General features: G+C 37.6%; 1 protein-coding gene and 1 long non-coding RNA gene across 2 annotated transcripts; one reads left to right on the top strand and one right to left on the bottom strand.

Annotated features, from left to right (window-relative positions):
* Window positions 1-2017: 2017 nt before the first annotated feature.
* On the bottom strand, window positions 2018-20295 carry gnb5b (guanine nucleotide binding protein (G protein), beta 5b). Its single transcript, XM_085262101.1, has 13 exons — window positions 20170-20295; window positions 19272-19421; window positions 15824-15935; window positions 14756-14892; window positions 14543-14584; window positions 13568-13644; window positions 13330-13462; window positions 10474-10617; window positions 10172-10263; window positions 9589-9637; window positions 3995-4091; window positions 3610-3776; window positions 2018-2533 (listed from the first exon to the last, which is right to left on the bottom strand). Exons 2-13 carry the CDS (start codon window positions 19395-19397, stop codon window positions 2522-2524), a joined length of 1188 nt encoding a protein of 395 aa, XP_085118227.1. The 5' UTR covers window positions 19398-19421; window positions 20170-20295; the 3' UTR covers window positions 2018-2521.
* On the top strand, window positions 4428-7476 carry LOC146582969 (uncharacterized). Its single transcript, XR_014890417.1, has 4 exons — window positions 4428-5153; window positions 5518-5670; window positions 6032-6122; window positions 6710-7476. It is a non-coding gene; the product is annotated as an uncharacterized LOC146582969 (long non-coding RNA).
* Window positions 20296-20874: the final 579 nt, after the last annotated feature.

Here is a 20874-nt window from a genome sequence, read left to right as displayed (position 1 = left end):
GCAAGGCTTTGATGCATAAACTTGGAGGGATGGATAAAAATTTGGGGCTTTTTGATTCATTTGATATTTCTCAGAATTTGAGCCCTCCTAATAAGCACAGGAGATTACCACAGGGCGATTTTATATGGAAACAATATGTTTGCTTCCTTCAGGGGAATAATGTCACTGTTACAAAATGCTGTTTAAACGTTATCGTTCTGACGTAAAAGTTCTTTTTTTTTCTTCTAAAATTATGTACACTTTACGTCATCGTGGACCTTTGCACATGCTTCCTGCATTACAGCATTTGTTTCCCTACCATACAGAGAACCATTGTTCACCCTTCATCGTCATAGTCCATGAAAATCAAATATCAGAAACAGGAAGAGATGTGTGAATCTAGAAATGCCTCGATAATAAAAAAAAACAAACAAACTACCAGATGAAAATTTAACTTAACAGTTTTAACTGGGATTCCAATAAGAAAGGAAACCCAACTTTACAAAGACTCTCATATAAGACCATAAAAAAGCTTCCATGTGTGCTTATTGTTTTACTTAGCAAGGGAGTCAGGAATGTTACATTCAAAATAAAATATATATTTGGCTTTCACATACCAATACCAAACCAGTAACTTAAAGTTAAAGTAACTAAAGTTAGTGTATCTTTTTTGGTGAGATGGTTAACATTTGTTTTGTTCTGTGTTCATTATATTCTTTGGTGTTTATTTTGGTCAAATCCAGATATAAAAGCGTTGCAGTTTAGATGGAGTTGTTTAAAAAGGGTAGATGTGCTAGGCTAAAACTACAGCTTTCACATTTTTAGTCAGTAGCTTGTGTTATTTTCCAGCTGTTTTTGCAGTTTGTATGACACTAAAGATAAGATTTAGCACTATGTTAAAATTTCAAACATCCTGTCAGCATTAGTAATGTCCTGCTTTGACCCCCCCTCTAGCATACGTTTTGCTTCCCATTTACTTTTTTGATATATGGTCACCTTATTCACAAACAAAGTCAAGTGTCGAATCTTTTTTTTATCTCCATATCCTCTGCAGAGCCAGACAGTTTTATGTTTACTGTGGATCAGTTACGTAATTCAACAAGCTCAGTGCCTGTTAACTGATTGTCAGACAATCATAAAATGTCTGGTATGTGGAAAAAAATAAAATAAGGTAAATAAAACAGACAATATAAATCAGTGCATTCAAACAGATTGTGTACTATAAAGCAATCTGGCATGGTATGTGAGTAGGAATAATTGTGATAACAAGTACCCGACTGAAATGGTCCAACAAGGTTTGAGAATTCAAACAAAATCCTGTAATGATCTTTAGCACAGGGAACCAATATCTTTTTCTTTCAGGAACTGTTATGAAATCATTCATTAATTTATATTAAAAAAAAAGAAGAAACAAAAAGCAAAAAAAAAAAAAAGCCAACAAAAACGTTTTACTGAGCTTTTCATTGCTGCACTACCCTCTTTCTGCTGGGATACAGTGTAAACGCCCCCTAGTGCCACTAAATGGAACCAAAGAAGACCGCATTTTCTTCTGTCTACTTCCTTCTCATTTTCTCTCTACTAACTTTCCCAAAAAAATCATTCTTGGGGATTTAAATGCTTCAGTGATTTCACCAATTATAACCTTGCAATAAAAGATTTGTGAGATCTCTGCTTATTTACATCTCTCCCCTTCCCAGAACAGAAGAAATGCAAATTTCAGCCACTGGAACCGAATCTAGGTCATCCTGAATGCCGGGAGGCTGAAGTTGAATGCAGCTTGAGAGGCACAATCAGTTAAAATGAGGGGATTTACAAAAGTCTTTACATGCTGCTGTATGCTTTGTTAAGCCATATCAGGTCAACCTTATATGCTTTTGCATTTGCATCTTCAGAGTGTGGTTAGACATGAGTGCATTAAAAGGATATATATAGTATCCTGTGTGTCAAGTAGGGGCCAGGGTAGAAGTGGCTGTAGCCTACATGAAAATTTGTATTTTCCCCACAATAAAATATGCATTTTGAAATAAGAAAACTGAGGTTCTATTCAAATTTCTTTTCTTGTGTTTAATCATGACATCAGCTACAGCAAAATACCAAAAAAGTAGAGACAATATACACAACACATTTAACAGCATGTGCAACTACAGCTTCTTAAGAAAAGTGACAGTGGGCATTATTTACATGACAATCGGTAATATTGTTTGCAGTATGACACACAAGTTTGATCATGCAGATGATTTCTAAAGGTTATTTGGCTCTTTACAGGAATACATATTTCACACTATGTTAAAAAATAACATATTTATTTAGCATCAGTCATCACGGTAACAATAACAAAGACTGGGAATACCAACTTCTGCTTAAACAAATATCCACTTTATAGATATTATTGAATATTTTCATTCAGAGACATCTGAGGGCTTGGCTGACTGAAGGTTTCTTCAATACACACCTGAAATAGTGCTAATATTTCAGGCTGGGCTTTGGGATTATTGGCCATCAAATGTAGATACCTTTGTTGGAAACTACCACGATAAAAACTCTAGGCCCAAACCTGCATGAGACAGAAGTGCAGAGTTAAAAACATTAATTTTTATGTCAGTAGCTACATTAAAAAAAAATAAATTAACCAGCCACTTTATTAGATACCCATTCAACTACTTGTTAACACATATATCTAATCGGCCAATCACCTGGCAGCAACATTTAGGCATGTAGACATGCTTTGACCAAGCACTTGAATGGGGAAGAAAGATGGTTTAAGTCTGAGTATTTCAGAAACTGCTGATTTATTGGGACTTTCCACAGAATCATATCAATTGTTTACTGAGAAAGGTCCAGAAGAGAAAATATCCGGTGATCAGCGGTTTTCTGGGTGAAAATCCCTTGTTGATAGGTCAGAGGAGAATGGTCAGACTACTTCCAGCTGATAGGAAGTTAACACTAACTCAAATAATAACTTGAAAAAGAGTATCTTTGAGTGCAAATATGATGAGCCTTGAAGCAGATGGGCTACCGAGGACCACAGAGAATGCTCCTGTCATCTAAGGACCGGCAACTGAGGCTACAATTCACAAAGGGTGACCAAACTTGGAAAAATGTTGCCTGGTTTGATGAGTCTTAATTTCTGTTAGATGGTGCGATCAGAATTTAGCATAAATAACATGAAACCACAGATCCATCCTGACTCGTTTCAACAGTTCAGGTTGCTGGTGATGGTGTGACAGTGTTTAGGATATTTTCTTGGCACATTTTGTGTCCCTCGCTATCAACTGAATATCATTTAAGCACCACAACTTAACCTGAGTTTTCTTGCTGACTATGTCCATCTCTTTATAACTACAGTGTACCCATCTTTTGATGGTTACTTCTAGCAGGATAACACACCATGTTACAAAGCTCTAATCATCTCACAAAGAATTGAAGAAGTTCTGAGAGCAAATGAATGTCCAATCCAGTATTAGCAAGGTGTGCCTAATAAAGTGGCTAGTGAATTTATAAAATGACTCATTCACTAACGGAACATGAAGTATATTTTTAAATTAAAAAGCCACAGTAAATTCCAAAACAAGCCTACTGTTTACCCAAAACAAAAATATAATTTGATCCTGTTGAGAAACTCCAGCTCACCCGTAAAGTGCTATCCCAGGAAGCTGAACAGAGCGCTGTGCCATCAGGTGACACTCTCACTCTGCTAACACGGTTCTCGTGACCAAACAATATGGTGGCACGAGTCCCCTTCAAAACATCCCATACATTGATAGCGTAGTCATTATAACCAGCGAAGAGCAGACGGCCTGAGGGTGGAAGAAACAGAAAGATATGGTGGAGACATAGATGAAAAGGAAGTGGGAAAACCAGGGAAGCAGACACTCACAAATTATAAGGTGAAATTCCTTTTGAATCTAAATTTGAGACAGAACAGAGAACCAAAGCGTTCTCAAGCTTTCTTGAGCCAAAACGTACTGAACACATTTGTTACAGCAATTTAAAGAGTGTTTGACTGACTCCTCACCGCTCAGAGAGAAGTCACAGGTGGAAGCGCCAAATATGATGCTGTCCTTCTGGTAGACTGCCACTTCACGGTCAGCTCTCAAGTCATAGAAACGGCACTTTGGAAAACCAGAAAACATAGAAACAACCAGTATGTAAAAACATACCAAGGTGGTTATTCCGGTAAATGGCCTACAGTGCAGATTATCAGAGTAAATCACAGCAACGAGGCTGAGGTTGCTTTTAGAGCTAAACTGATGTTGCCGTTGTTTCTGCCACGCCCTAATTAATGTGACCAATCAAATTACAGGGAGACAGGAAAAATAATGAACACTTAACCTAAATCCAACCTGAGAGGTAGCATAAAACTAAACATGTCTCATGACACAGACTACACATGTCTGTACATGTACACTGAAAAAAAGGGACTGGCCATCTCTTGGATTTATGTAAGCATCTTGCATGTATTTAACGCAATTGCCTCATGTTTTAAAGATAAATGTAACTATATAGTGTAAAAACTACATGATATGCAGAAAGGGTGTATTAAATTGTTCATATCATGTTCAGGTGAAGTAAGTCAATAAGATAGCAACGTTAAATCTCGTGAAACCACGCGTGATTTCATCTCGCGGGCTTTGGATCGTGGTTTAAAAAATGCATCCATCTCAGTCAAGTCGAGCAGCCAACTCTACGTTTTTTGGTATGTCTTGATTTTTTGAATTAATGTTTACCATATTTCAGCCAAATGTAGTTAAACGTCTAGATTGCCGCCATGTAACATGCTAAAAAAGAGCCGTTAGCTTATTTGCTGTTTTATCTGTTGTCAAAGAATTGGCGCTTTTTCATTTGAATTTGTCTTTGGCACAAGAGCCTAATATCACATTAAACCTAATTATGAGGCACTCATAACATAATTTGGTTTTCTGTGTGAATAGATTTGCCAACTGACTCTTCAGTTACATTGTGTATTTACTGCACCATGGTGTTAGTGAGATTTTGGACATTGAACAGCTTTAGCTAATATCATCAGTGGCATTATGCTAGCTTACATCCCTACCCCTCCTGCCCTCACCTGCTGTCCTTTTGTTTTTGTTTTTTTTTGCTGCACATTGAGAGATGACCTCTATTCTGCATTTCACCAGGAGTCAGCTGATGGATTGTGGGTTCAAGGTGTTATGGTAAGAAAGTATATTCTATTTTCGCTTAAGGTTTCTGTAACTTAATTATAATAGGTTTTTTATAATTATTAGGTGCATGCATACTCACCCTATTAATACAACTGAGAAATCCAAAATCTGCCATAGGTTTAACTTATACCTGTATGTATTGTCAGAAAGGTGATTACTGGACTCACATTAATGCACACTTGAACTAAAATGAGGTTGTAACTTGTGGGTTCTTGGGTTGCAAATCAGAAACAAACATCTTTGGATTTTTTTAATCCCATAAGATCTGGAAACACAGTTTTTATTCAACAAAACATTACTGATTAACCAAGCACAGTGCCTGCTGTTATTTCAAAATAATTTTATGTCATCTCAGATAAAATGCAGCATTCCAGTGCATCCCAACCATGCCTTTACAGTCAAGGTTTCTGACGGAGCTGAGTTTCTCTCTGACAGTCTGCTGAAAGTGTTTGCAAAGTGATCGGGGGAACAGGGCACAAAGCTAAAGGATGTAGCTGCCATGATGACAGTAAGAACTTTAAAATTCTTTAACTACAAAGTGTATATGTATTGCATTAGGTCAGTAAAAGATTTTTATGCTGCATCCATTGAAACAGTCAACTATTACCCGTGAGTACTGATTCCACCGAAAGGATGCCATAATTTTCGTCATGCATTTACTGGCCCACTGAGAAAAATGTATCTTTTTTTAAAAATAAATGTTCTGGAAACTATATATCCATAAAGTTGATGTCAAACAGGAACTTTTGATATTTCTTTGTAGATGCTGGTGTTGCATGTTGACTGGTTTAAGTTTTTGTCTGGGATCATTTTCTTCTGTGCTACTGAAAAGTTCACAAATCTCTGTTTTCTTTGTTATAATACTTTAGGATGACATTAATGCTCGAAGGGAGTCTCATCAAAGTGCTCCACATCTGTGTGAAAGACAATTGCAACATCTTCTCCACGCAGGAGTTCATGGTGAGTGTTTTATGAGTAGATTGTGGCTTTGCAACATTTAAAAATGCATTTAGTTATCCACTTGATCCTCATTGGACTGGTTAGGACCAGTAGTCCTCTTTAATAATTTGAAGTTCACATGAGGCCTGGTAGTGAACTCAGCCGCCGGCCCTTGAGGCCCCACCCCCCTATATTAGGGGTCACATCAGTGTGAAAAAACTTTAAATTTGTCATTCTAGTGAACAAAGGAAAATCCCACCAGTATTTACATTAGCTTTTGTTTGAAAAAAAAAAAAGACCAACAGCTAACCAAATTGTGGGGCTGAAAGTCTAAATTCTAACATCTTCTGAGTGACAAAACCTGGATTTCTGATGGGCCGGTGTCTTTCTAACAAAAACTAATGTAAAGCATTTGAAATTATTATGTTTTTCACTCTGTCTTAGAAACTCTGTTAGACCATGAATGGCAGCATGGCAGGCCACTCTTTGGCTATAGCTATTTACTATGTTGCTTGCATTGGTTTAAATTACTCTAACAGTAGAACTGGTAGATTCAAAAGAGATGAGTTTAAAAAGGAATCTTAAAGAAATGTTTTGTGTTTAACCAGGACTTGACTGAGGCCACTGCACAGATTGAGAAAACCACAATGAACATCTGTCTCCAGAGGATGCACCAGGCAATGACTTTTCTGACGTTGGCATCATCATCGAGGGTATAGTAGTTCTTCAAGATCTGGATAACGTGACCTTTGCAGTAGCCATGCTGTTTGGACCTTTTTTATTCCTTCAATATGAGTTACCCATCACAACTCTGCTACACTTTTGAGGTGATTCAAAGGGTGGTAATGGAGTTGGATGCAACTCAGCTCTCAAGAAAAGCTCACAACTGAGACAAAACTGCTCCTGCAAGGAAAGCTCACTGTTATGCATGCAAGCTGATCAGCTCTAGGTGAGAGGACATTTAAATCTCACACTTGTTCTGCTGCATTTTGAAGCTCAATTCCAGAAACGGATCGCAGGGTTCATTTTTATAAACTCTGCAACTGCCATGAGGACGAGCCGTTTTTGTTGTTGTTGTTTGTTTTTCCTTTTGCTCTGTACAGCATTTTGGCAGCATTTTTAAATTTCTCTTTGTATTTTTTCTTTCTTTTACTAGTGAAGAGATGTAGCATGAACAGTTATACAGTCTAAATATCCCATATGGGTCGTGTGAAATGGTATTTTCAGTTTCATTCATTTGAAGTAAAGAACGTTGAATATTTCTAAGTGTGCTGTTTTGAACCAAGATGTCACAGTATGATCAGTGCTGTAATTTTTGACAGTCACTGTATCAATGTTATTTTTGCATCTCTTGAATAAAGGTTTTGACCTGCAAGTGCTAATTTCTTTAGTTATTGGGGTAAAATGGGTAGTGTTAATAGGAAGGTGTTTGCCAATTCAGTAACCTAATTTAATGTTAATGGAAACTAACATTATCTCAAATTGTTTAGTTATAATTGTTGTTTAACTGAATCTTGACGTCAGAGGCCTTAAATAGAATGTTTTGATTTGTTCTTTCCCAACATTTTTCAAAAGAAACAGTCTAATTTCTTTGCTGTGATTGATTCCAGAGAACACGGAAGAACTGACATTATTTAACTGTTGATTTATGTAGATTCAGTGGAGGAGTAATGTCAGTTTAATTCTTTACCTACTGTCAATGCAGTGAAATTAGACATTTTGTTTTGAAAGGTTACTGGTGGATGCCAGCAACCATCTTGGAAGAGAACAATACAATCTGTTATAAGGCCTCCATTTGAAAATTGTGTATTTGATGCTAGAATATAATAGCAAAATGTAATTTGAAGATAACATGTAGCATTTAAGTGACCAAGTAGTATTGGGTAAAAGTTATTGAATGGTGTTGGGATAAAGTGAGAAAATTGTGAAGGATTAAAATATTTCAAGAGCTCAAATTACTTCATCAAAACATGTTTAAGTCACATTTTATCAACACAAATTGCACAGGTTTATTGAACATGAATAAATTGTGTTAATTTAACTCAATTGTTTAAGTTGCTGCCAAAGCAAAACATCTGTGTGCAACAAATGTCCACCATTGAATTAAGTAAATCCAACAACATATTTTTTTCAGTGTACATGGGACAACTGTTAGTAAAAATGTAACACATGTTTAATGTTTGTAAAAGGACCTTCTTCGTCTCAAAAAAAAAACTCCCTCAAAATGCAACTTAAAGATGAAAAAAAGGAAATTCGAAATTGGAAAATGAGTCACTTAAGTTTAAAAAAAAACAATCTCAACAACGACTATTGTTCAGAGACAATAACTCCAGTCTCCCAAGGGAAATGGATCCATTAATCTGGGACAATCTGCTCTTTATTGTGACCTCGTTGCACTTTATATTATCTCGCCTGACGTCTTAAAGTCTTCCTGCTTTAAGGTTTTTCTGCCAGAAAGCACTGAAGGAAAATTTCTCCCATCAATGGCTTTTTCCTTTCGTCTCAGCCACTTGTCTGCTAATATAAAACCTAATGTAGTTGTACAATTTTATCCAGGTGTAAGCTTTGAACCACAGGTCAGAGTATCAGTGCAGTCCTGCTTTCTTCCATAAACATGAAGTCTCTCACGCTTTCCAGGTTTAAGGAGGAATCATTTCATCCCAGTCCCAGCTTGAGTCCCAGTTTGTTTTAGAAAGAATTTTACTGATGACAATAAGTCTTTATACTAAGGTAATTAATCGATAATAACAATTTTACATCTTAATAAGTCTAAATAAGTGCTGATAATAAGATCACAAACAATCCTTACAGGATTTGTATGTTTTTTTTTGTTACTTTAATGATATTACCACATTTTTAAAAATGTATTTAATAACAGTTAACTATGCACTTTAAAACTGACCTACACATTTTTTCCCTAAAAATACCTTATTATGGGTAATAAAGCTATTAATAACTAATGTGCTTTTTAAAACTCTAGGTGTCTGGCTTGAGTACTACATGGTGTCGAGACTGAAAAAAACAAACAAACTAAAGTACAATATTTTAGTGCAATAACATCTCAATGTCTTTTGTTGTCATTGCTTTTAGTCTCTTATTGATAGTTCTGTATTGATTTTCTGCATTTGGTATGTTTCTGTTTTTTTACTTCTATTTTAATGTCATCCTTAAGGTTAAGCTTATACTCAGTTTTATCTTGTTTTGTACTCTTAATGTATCTATTCTGTAGCGTTGCTTTTAAAGCACCTTTCTAATAAATAAAACTATTAATGTTGTTATAAATGCCTTGATAAGAAAAAGCGAATCACAGAGTTCACAATAAAGCTTAATAATGTTCCAAAAATAAATCAGAGGGAGCTCTGTGACTCAATATTACTGCTCCACGCAGGAACTGAGACAGTCATTTATCGTATTGTATCACTGATGGCACAGAGTGACATGAGCTCATCGAAACAAACAGATGAGCAGGTTACATGACAGGACTCACCGTCGCATCATCAGAGGCAGATGCAAATGCATCTCCACTGGGGTAGTACCTATGCACAAGTAGACAAAAGCAGGTTTAGAAATGATGCGGTAATGATGTATTTTCCATTGAAGAGGAAATTGACAGATTCTGTTTTTAATTTAAGCTTTTCTTTTGAAGTAAGTAAATTATTTTGGTGCATGATCTGCATCACAGAGCTCAGTCTGTATGACCAACACAAGAACACAAACAAGTCTTCTAAATGAAAAATGTGTTGGTTTCTCAATACTCTCCTTTTGTTCACACACTCAAAAAATATCTATAAGAAAATACAAAAATGTAAAAATAATGTCTCAGAAATAAATTAAAACTATTATATTTATTTTTGTTGAATTGTTTTTCTCTCAACATCAAAAGGCAGCAGCTGTCTTCACTCAATGTGTGAACATACTGTATGTGGTTTTGCTCTTCATGGATTTTGATTTATTCAATTTGCTCCCTTTGGCTACAGCTTTTTAATGTCTGTCAAAGAAATGATCCATTTTTCATTTGTAAAATCAAGAAACTGTGATTCACTTAAGCTTTTTAAAAGAGTAGGACCCACTTCACGCAGTTGATGTCAGACTCGTGGCTCTCGAAAGATTGAATGTTCTGTCCAGAGCGCATGTCCCACACATTGGCCTTCATATCACAGCCCTGACAACACAAACACACACATACAGATAAACAGACACACACAGGCGCACAAAGAAAATATTGTTGTTCTCCAGTAAAATCCCAGTTTCTTCATCATAGTTCAATGAAAACCAAACACAAAGAAGTGAATTACAGGGTTTCCCCTGAAGAAGACCACATAAATCTCAAACCAATCCACAGAATATTTCTCTCTCTCTCTTTCGCTCTCACCCCAGAGACAAAAGTGTTTCCAGTCTCAGATGGGGCGAGGTCCAGGGACAGGACATCAGCTGTGTGACCGTGGAAACTCTGCAGCAGCTGCCCGCTCTCCACATCCCACAATGCACATGTGCCATCGCCACTGGAGGTCAGGAGCTAGCAGACACAAATGTACAGAGATACATGAATATAAGAGCAAGGCCATGCATCTTCTTTATATATACAACACTTTTTATCACTCATGCCTGTTTGTTTAACCCTTAAGCAACCCAACTACTTTAGCAGCTAAAATGATAAGCATCATTTATGACCCAATCATATTTTATGGAAACTTCAACTAAAAGCACAAACTGCAGAACTAAATAATTTAGACAATTGCCATTTTACAAAACAATTTTTTTAACCCAAAGGTATATTTCAGTGAATTGTGTAGTACAATTGTGTATTTTTACATGCTAGTATAATTTTAACACCAAAATATGACACCATCGTCAGTGTGTTTTTTCCATCCTGTTCTAACTATACACAAAGCTCTGATTGTTGATGTGTAATATTATAAAACACTGAAATATAACTAAATGTTAGCAGTCAGAAATAAATACAGTCCTTTCCACAGCATTGGGGAGTTCCTGTAAAAACTCGGAGAAGCAGATTGAAGTAATCATGGCATGAAACGTCACAAAGGCACGTTCCAATATCTGATTGAGGTTAGAAATGATTTTTAGGGAAATGTTTTTAAATATCTTTGCCCAATCGAGAACCTTGAAGCCAGTGAAACCCAGACCATAGAAACTAAACAAAAAGGAAGCTTAGAAATATTAAAATAGTTTGGAAAGCCTATTTTTTGGTTGAAACTGGGATACACAACAGAACAATGATCCCAAGCACACCAGCGAATCTACAGCAGAATGGCTGAAAAATAAAATAATCAAGGTGCTGTCCTTGCAGCACCTTGATTATTTTTGATTTTTTTTTTTTGCTGCGAAATGTGGTTCTAAAAACTACTGAATCATGAGGCGTCCATTTTCACATGACTGTTAACTCTAGCACTTGATTAATTCAGAGAAGTGAAGGTTTCTTTACCCTAAACACCCACACAGACATATGATTAGTGGTTTTATCTTTGCTGGGGTTTTTTCCTCCTTCTTTAAAAGTATTTTTAGCTGCTTGGTTTCATTTCTCAGTTCAATTACGTAGAAATGAAACAGATAATACACTAGATAGTGTGCTCCTAATCATTACGCAATTATGGTCAAATAAAGTACTTTTTTAAAAATTAAGCGTTCGGCTTGTTTTATTCTGCTTTTATAGATGGATTGCTCTGAGGGGTTGTCAGTTAATTTGCCAGGAAATCTGACCTAAAGAGGAACCTTTGCCTATTTATTAGTCAAGGCAGGTTTTTTTTCTATAGCACAGTTCATGCACAAGACAAATCAAAAGGCTTTACATAAACATTAAAAGGACATTAATAATAAAAACCTAAAAAAATAAATACATGAATGAAATAAAATTAAAAACAAAACAAAATATCGAGAAACCGTCATCAGAATACATGAAGTGAGTTGCATATGATACAAACAGGCAACGTGGGGAAGAAGAGTACATCCTCTCTGTTACAAAAACTCTTACTATGTATCTGAATACAAAGAAGCAGACAAAATGTCAACAAATCCTCTAATGAAAACAGATTACGGGCACTTAGAGACACATGCAGACATCTGAGGTCCCTGCCGGCTGGTGGATTAGAGAGCTCCTGCTGGATGACCCCAGGCACAAAAAACACCACACATCCTGCCTGCACCAAGCGGTAACTCCAGTTTCAACACGAATATAATTATCAGTAAGCCACAATTACTCCCACACACAGATGGAAATCTCAGCGATCTGACGGAGAGCCTTTGCATCACTTTACGCACCACCAGCCTGACCTTAAAACTTCCATGGTTGGTTCGTTATTACTCAGTGAAACCACACAACAGCACCAGCTGAAAACCTGAGCTAACACACGGATATACACAAATACTACACGATCAAAGCATGTAATCTAGACTTTAAGGGATTTTAAAGCTGCTCAATTGAGTCTCCTACACACTGCTGCAGTAAAATATACGGGAACTTAAAAAATATAAAGACTGGCATGCGTGACAGTGTGTTGAAGGGAGAAAAAAGACGACAGACAGGAAGACGACATGCATGTGTGTATTTTTGTGTTAAATGTTCTGCCCTCAAGTCACTGTGCTCCACTCTTCTTTAGATAAAAGCCACTCAGTGTCTATTAATACACCCATGAGAGAGGATCATACCTTCCCCCCCCCCTCGTCTCTTTCCGGCCCCTCCTCATCCCTGCCACCCATCTCCTTTCTCCTCTCCTTCCCTGCCCTCATTTTACCTCCACTCCCACTGTGTTCCTGTGCCTCACCGAGGGCCAAAGTGAAGTAAATTATTAATGCCAAATATTTCAGGTCGTCTCCTTCATGTTCCCTTTTTGATTCTCTTCCTCTCCCTACCTGTACAGAAAAGACCCCTAACTTTCAACATATGGAAGCCAGTATTTAAAAGAAAAATGAAGAAGATAACCGTCACTATTCCTTGAAAAAACAAGACTGATTAGATGTAATGAAGGAGGGATGGAGGTGGAAGGGAAACATTCATACGATGAGCAGCTTGATCGGGTAATTATGCCATGTTTTTTCTTTATATTTAGCAGTGCTACAAAAGCTTTTCTCGCTATCATGGCTCAAAGTAAAGAAAAATCCTTGTTGCACTCGTTGGCTGCATTGAATATGCTACCATGTACTTCTACTGGCTATTTGAGAAGCCTGGAGGACCACATCCCCTAAAAGCTCCACCAGCTGATGCGCCGCTCACCTGCATGTCAGAGTTGGTGAAGGAGCAGCCTGACACATAGTTGGTGTGCATAGCAACCGACTTCTTCTTCGCAGCCAAGTTCTCATTTTTGTCCAGAGACAACGGGATGACTGAGCACTTGTTATCCAGGCCACTTTGGGAGAAAGCAAATGTTCAGTAATGGGTTTCACCCCAGTTACAGCGACAAAGTAGTCACCGATAACCATTCATGATTAAACACAAAGATCTTTCCCCCTACCCGCATGCTATAGCACAGCCCGAGGGGGCATAAGCACACGCCAGCACCCACGTGCACGGCAGGGGAACTCCATGCTCCTGTGGGCAACAGAGAACGTAATAAACACACATACGCAAAGAAAAAAAATGGTTATTATGGTTAAAAAAAACACATATCTTCTTTTTTAACATAAAAACAAGCAAGGCAGCTTGTGCACAGCTGTGGTTTAATCTGGATGTGGTGTGTATTAATGAGGATTAAATTCAGTGTACTTATGCCTCCTCGTCACGAGGCATAACGGCTAGAAAAGCTGAATCCTGGCTATCATTTAAGGCCGGACACATACACTGAGTGATTATGGGGGACAGATGGATAGATAATATTTGAATTCATATTTCCATATAGTCATGTCAAGTCCTCTTTCTCTCTCTTTGAGGATATAGGATGGCCCACTCACACCCTCAACACCAGCACATATGGTGATGGAACATGCATCTGAGCATTCAGAGGAAGAGAAAAATCACTCAGACTTACATAACAGACGGAGATTGATTCTGATCTTTTTTTATGTTGAGGGAAATTATTAAGGTAGACTGAAAACATGAGCATTAGCATTAATGCAAGAGCACTAATGGTGCTGTAACAGTATGCATTATATGTTATATTTACTCAAAAAATTAAACTTGTTATTTTTAAACTTGGGACAAGGTTCCTGTAATGTAATTTTTGCTGCAACTTGAGATGAATTTGGACTGAAGCGTGAAAGATTCACAGCAGCAGATTGTCATATTTTGCAAGCCCCTGACGTAAAATGTTCCTCTTTTCCTTTCCAGAAATTTGCAAGGAGAGGAAAAGCACATGATGTTTCCAAGTTCCCAAATTTCATAGACATGAAATTCATAGTTTTTTTTGTAATTTTGCAAGAATAATAAAAAATGCACTAAAAGTTCAAGGAATTCTTACACATACAAAAACGCCACATAAAGGTTTACACACCTTATTAAGAGTGAATGCATCCCAGACGATCACTTTTCCGTCCTAGGATAGAGAAATGAAGTCTTTTAATGGAAAAATAAACGCACAAAAACAAATAGGCCAACACAGAATAACAGACACACTGTTGTGTCATAGAAACAACACAATATTTATCTTTAGATACTACATCTTGTGTATGGATGTATGTGTGTGTGTGTGTGAGCAGGTGCATACCTGTGATGAGCTGACCATGCGTCGCTTGTCTTTGCACCAGTCCATACACAGCACCTTGTTCCCATGACCCTTCAGTACACGTCTGGTCTTTATGGAGAGAGCACTCAACACCTCAACCTTCTCTGCCACCTGGTGCACTGAGGTGTAAAACACACGCGCACACACACGCACACACACACACACACACACACACACGCACGCACGCACAATTTACCAGTGAAAAGGAAGTGAAAACATTAGCAAAACAAGTGGTTTTTATGAATGTAGAAATCTGTGCATTTTGCTGTTTTTTCTAACAATTTCATAATCAAAATAATCTTTATCTAAAAAAAGATAAAGATATTTTTTATATTTCTCAACTGCTAATGCTCTGTTGTTGTACATTTCACTTAAATGCACATTAGCCTGTTATTAAATATCAATGATCTGATGCTCTCACTCTGCCAGTGAACATCACTGTCGATAGGCGATGCTTTTATCAGATAGATATTTAGTAAACTTGGCTTTCAAAACTGCTGTCATGTAATGTTTTTGTAGTTCAAATAGGCTTGTTATTAGATCATTGCTAGCTCTGCCAGTAAATTACAGCATTAGTGGGCATAACGCTAAAGAGTTTGTCCTTGCAGGCGCACTGTTGCCTCTGCATGTCAGCTTCATAGACTGTAGCCCTAAATTATTATGATTATTATATATAAAGGCAGTTGTAACATTCAAGTGACAAAAAAACATTAATAATTCTGATCTGCCAAATAAAGTTTTTCATTCCCCAGCACTTTTAACTAACAGCCGTATATTTCCAGTGTTTTCTATACCAGACTTATTCATGATCAAATATCCCCCCCCCCCCCTCTTTTTTTAAGGTTCCCATCCTTTGCCCCTCAATTAAAATAACAAATCCTGGAAACGCCCCTGCACAAAACCTCTCCTTTGCCACCCCATGTAAAATTTCAGAGACAAGTCCAACAGCTGGCAGCTGCATATTTTAAGCAGATAAGAAAATGTTTCATTAGAAAACGAGAAGCAGAGTGCTTGAAGCTCGTTTTGCTGTTTGTTTAATTCATCACTTACACTCCACGTCGTTCAGCTTGTTTCGCTCCTCCTCCAGCTTCTTCTTCAGAGTCTCGCTCTCCCTCTTCAGTGACTCCAGGGTTTCCCCTTTTTGGAGCCCCTGACAAGCCATCTTCGAGAGCAGAGAAAAGAGGAGAGCAGAGGGAGGAAGGGAGCGGGAAACAAGGGAGAATTGGGAGAAGCGGGTGGTTGGCGGTTAGAGGTTTGTTTAAATAGTCCTCGAGCGCGACTGTGATGCTGTTGCGCGTGCTGCACTCCGCTGCTCTGCTCAGCCTCCTCCCCCTCTCTGCTCCCTGCACCGCTGTTCACCGGGAGCTCCTCAGTCTCCACCTTTTGTCTTATTCCCATATTCCAGTTATGGCATGACAGCTGCTTTCAAAACGCGTTGTTATTTAACATAAAAATTTATGCAAGAAAATTTATATGAGAAAATATTAAGATGTTTAAATAATGATGAGGCATTATATATGAGAAAGCTGACAATCTTCAGTTTAAGTTTGTGGGACAATTCTGAAAAGGTAGGTCTAAATCCTATTTTGAGTTTTTAGTTTTTCATCAGTTTTTTTCTGGAAAATGTTAATTAAAGTTAATTTAGACAGTCCGATTGAAGGACTGTCTAAATTCACATTAACATATCTAAAAAATTCGAAGTATATTATACATAATTGTGACTATATAAACTGCTATTGTAAATCTATCCAAGCGCCTGCTTATAAAAAATAAAATTAAAAACCACCACAATCTTAGAAAATGTTGCTATACTTTATTTGTTATTTTTTGTGGTGGAAAATTGAAATAAAATTGTGAGCCTCTATATGTCTTATATGTTATTTACTGAAATGTCTGCAGAGGGACCAACTCATCACAGAAGGTAAGACAGTCTGCAAACGAGTGGCCACGAACAAAGAAATGATTCAATATTTAAAGCTTGATTCTCACGCATGCATGCTGGCTGGAGTCTAACAGAGTGAAGCCAGATTGACCTAAACAAAGATGCAAGATGCATAAACCAGAGCTGCTCTGCTCGCCTTGAGGCACATGCAAAGGGTCACTGCTTATACACTCCCATTTACGTTAACCTGTGTGCAGACAAACAAAGCTTTCACAGTAAAACAAAGAACAGAGTAAAACAGTTACAGCTCTTATTTTTCTTCTACACTTCTCAGCGCCAGTGCTGGAAGTGAGTCGCTCTTCTTGCATCACTTTGCCACTACTGGAGATTCCAGGCTCTGGTTGCCTAGGTAACCCTTTACCATATTGCCACCCCGCACCCTGACACATGGCTCAGTGGTTCGCTTCGCTCTTACTGATGCTAAAAAAAGTTTTATATTTCTTTTAGTTTGTTTATCATATTCTCTCTGGAGACGTCATTTTTCAGGCTGCTTTTAAATAAAAGGTTAAATGGGTAAAATTATTACTGGTCAGTTTGTTTCCTACGCCATCTTTAGGTAATAAATGGTATTACATGAAAGTATAGCCCAGCCCTTGTTTAACTTTGCCTGATGTCTCTTCAGCACAATAAAGAGATTTCTATGACTTGAGCTCAGAGCAGCTGTTTCTTCACATTCTGTTAATAGCTTTTTTAGTAGAATTTAATGAGTGGTGGTGATGATTGTGCACTACCACTTAAATGAATTTAATCATTGTTTTTATTTATTTTACTAAGTTTAAACCCATAGCGGTAGCACCTATACATTCATTTAACAACAGCAGCAGGACACATAAAGCTTGATGAATTACCTAGCAGGTGATGATACAGCATGTCTAAACATGCTGCAGTTTCAATACTGTGCCATGTTGATAGTGATTAACGTGTTTGTGTGTCCTTTTCTGCAAGTGAATATCAAATAAAATTGACAATTTTTCCCACACTGGCCATTCAAATGTTATTTAACATAATCATTACATCAAACCTCAATAGAATCAAAGTAGGCAGTTTGATCCTTTGTTACAGATCTATTGTTTGTTTAATTGAAGCAGATATGTTAATATTATGTAAAGTACATGTTAGGAAGTGTATTTCTGTCCTTGTTTGGAGATGATCACAGGGGACACTGGTGTCAAGTGAGCTGAGAGCCACTTCCTGTGTGTGTGTGTGTGTGTGTGTGTGTGTGTGTGTGTGTGTGTGTGTGTGTGTGTGTACATGTCAAAAGGTGCTGATGAGCGATGGGTCATTAGTTAAACAGATGCTGCACAAAGTGTGAGTGTCTTCAAACTAAAGATGTACCTCACATGTAGAAGCACGTCCTGATTTTACCACTAACCCTAACACTAAGCCACAGGAAGAAATATATATTTTTAAAAAAACAGCAAGGAAATTGTTTTACAGACAAGTGCAAATAATTTGTTTACACCCATCTGCTACTACAGCTTTAATATTGTGATAAAATTAAAATACATATTAGAATAGTAGCATTTCTTTCCAGCATGGAAGTACAGTAACTTGGACAGGTGAGCTAACCTGATTTCCACCTGTCAAAACTACGAACACTGGCATTTAGCTCTGTAAAGTGAATAATTTCAAAGTAATAAAATTGTTTCGATATTTAACAAACAAAAAATCTCCAGTTCATCTGCAGAATGAGGCAACTAAATTAATAAAATGGAGCAAGCTACCAAGCTCAAACAGAGCTAAACGATATTTATGCGTTCCCTAAATGCAGATAATACTTGACTCACACATTTTTTTACATTTAAAGGGGAGTAGCAGAATATCTGCCTTCAGATATGCAAGGTTGTAGCATTCATGTTAGTGATGCTGGAGGCAACGAGCATTAGTGACAAAAACATCCTGCAGCACTGTTGAGCATACCAAGCTGTCCATATTATCCCTCGATTGGTGAGTTAGGAATACTCCGGGCATTTTTTGCCAGTATTGGAGAAACAGACGTCTCATCATGTGAATTGTTAGGTGGTAGCTGCTCAAGTATAAAGCTTTTAAATCAGGGACAGAGGACTTTTTTTTCACAAGGGCTACACATGACATCTATGCTTATGTTCAATTTAATAAATTTAATAGACATGGTTGATTAGCTTAAAGGCTATTTGCCGGCCCTGAAGGGCGAAGACCTTTTCTCTAAAAACAACAACCTTCTGTTAGAAAATGTTGACTGCTTAGGTATAAATTTGTTGCACAATCATAAGATTACTTACATAAATGCAGTATCAGCTTTTAAATTAGGCTACATCTTGTTAATTGGTATGCATTGCATGAGCCAATAATGAATGATTATGTTATGAACATGGACTCGGGCTGTTTTTATATAATGGTAATGAATAATTCGAGACTGCCACAACAATCATAAGTGGTGCATGCTCTGTTGTATTTCAGGTAAACAGCAGTACACACTCATTGCAATCATTCACAATGGTATTCATTAGCATAATGCTGCCTTTTGTTTGATTTTTGAGGGGAGGTGTAGCGATGAAAATGAAAGGAGAACATTACCATTTCCACACAGAGGGAGCAGTAGTTGGTGGCCTCGTTCTTAATGTAGATGTTCATCAGAGGACTCGGTTTACTGCAGCTGTCGCAGGGGCCAAAAGTGGCCGCCACGAAAGTCTGGTCACACATGGCTGCAGAGGATCACCAGCACACCTGCAGAAACCCACAAGACACACACATAAAGATGACTTTAATCATCAGGATTACATGTTGGAGGGTTTTCTTTGTGGCTCTTCTGGTTTCTTTTCTCAGCTCTGACCACTTGTCTTGTTTTGCGTTTGTGTGTGTGGAGCTGTACAGAAGATAAGCAGCTGGTAATCTACTCCAGCCTGATCCTCCTCTGAGGAGAGAAGCTATTCTGGGAACCACACACATCCAGCAACACCGAGTTCACAGCAGTGCATGATAAAGGACTTCCAAATCTGAACTAAATATGGTCATCCAAAATATGGATCAACATTTTATCACTTCCCTACACAATTATATACATTTAAACTGAAACTCAAACAGTTTCCCTCATTTATAATGAATTATCATTTCATGTCATTGGCTTTCCATGACAGTATAACTCATATAATGAGTAAATAATGTATATATAGAACAGCATAGTGTCATATTGGTAGATTGCATTGAGAAGTTTGCACACAAACTCAAAAAAGTTAGTTTTCATTTGAACTTCTTACTGTCCTTTGATGTGTGATGTAATCACATATCAACTTTCTGTTTAAGTTGTCCTCATATGATCTTTTGTATCAAGTGTCTTAATCATTTGGATACATTTAAATACCCAACACGGTCTTTGATGATTTTATCTAAACTGCAGAGTCAAACATCTAAAACACCAGCTTCCAGTCAGTCCACACAGATAGCTGCCATATCAACAAATAACAATAAATCTTACCTTACAAAATACTTTTTCCCCTCTGTAGAGCAGCTGCTTGTCTCTGGAGATCTAAGTGGATGTTTTCTAGTGAAGAGGATTGTCAGTGAGGGACAGAGAGGGAATGGTAAGCTTCTTAGTGAAGCATTTAAGCCCCAACTCCGCTCTGCTTTTACCACCATGCTTTATACACTCCTGCAGCATTACCTGTAAGGCCTGGGAGGTTACTTTTACTGTGTAACCCCAGTGCATTAGTCTTTTGGATCACCACCAGCTGCACAATTACTTTATGGCACCAATTTACCAGTTATAAGCACAACCGGATTTGCAGAGGGTTTTACAGAAAAAGTGAAAATATTTCAGTGAGCAGCACTTCTGTGGGTGAAAATGTCTCATTAATGTCAGAGGACAACAGCTGGAGTGCTTCCAGCTGATAGGAAGGCAACAGTAACTCAAACAACCACATGTTACAACTAAGGTATGCAGAAGAGCACGTCTGAATGTTCAATGTGTTGAACTTTGAAGCAGAAGGGGCCCTCAGTATCAGCTGGTATCAGTTGGCCATCATTTAAACCCACAGTCTGATCACTTATTTCAGAGTGAAAACACACCTTCTGATGACTGCTTCCAGAAGGTTGACTCACCGTGTCATGAAGCTCAAATCATTTAAAGTGTTTTTAGACTGTGACAGGGAGTTCAGTGTACTCAAATGGGCTCCGAAGTCAC

This window comes from Mchenga conophoros, linkage group LG1 (genome assembly GCF_057382185.1).
Source record: "Mchenga conophoros isolate Kocher_MC1m ecotype Shallow Benthic linkage group LG1, M_conophoros_male_GT1.1, whole genome shotgun sequence".
NCBI classification, from domain to species: Eukaryota; Metazoa; Chordata; class Actinopteri; order Cichliformes; family Cichlidae; genus Mchenga; species Mchenga conophoros.
The sequence above is the reverse complement of the archived record's forward strand: the minus strand, read 5'-3'. Positions and strand labels throughout refer to the sequence as shown.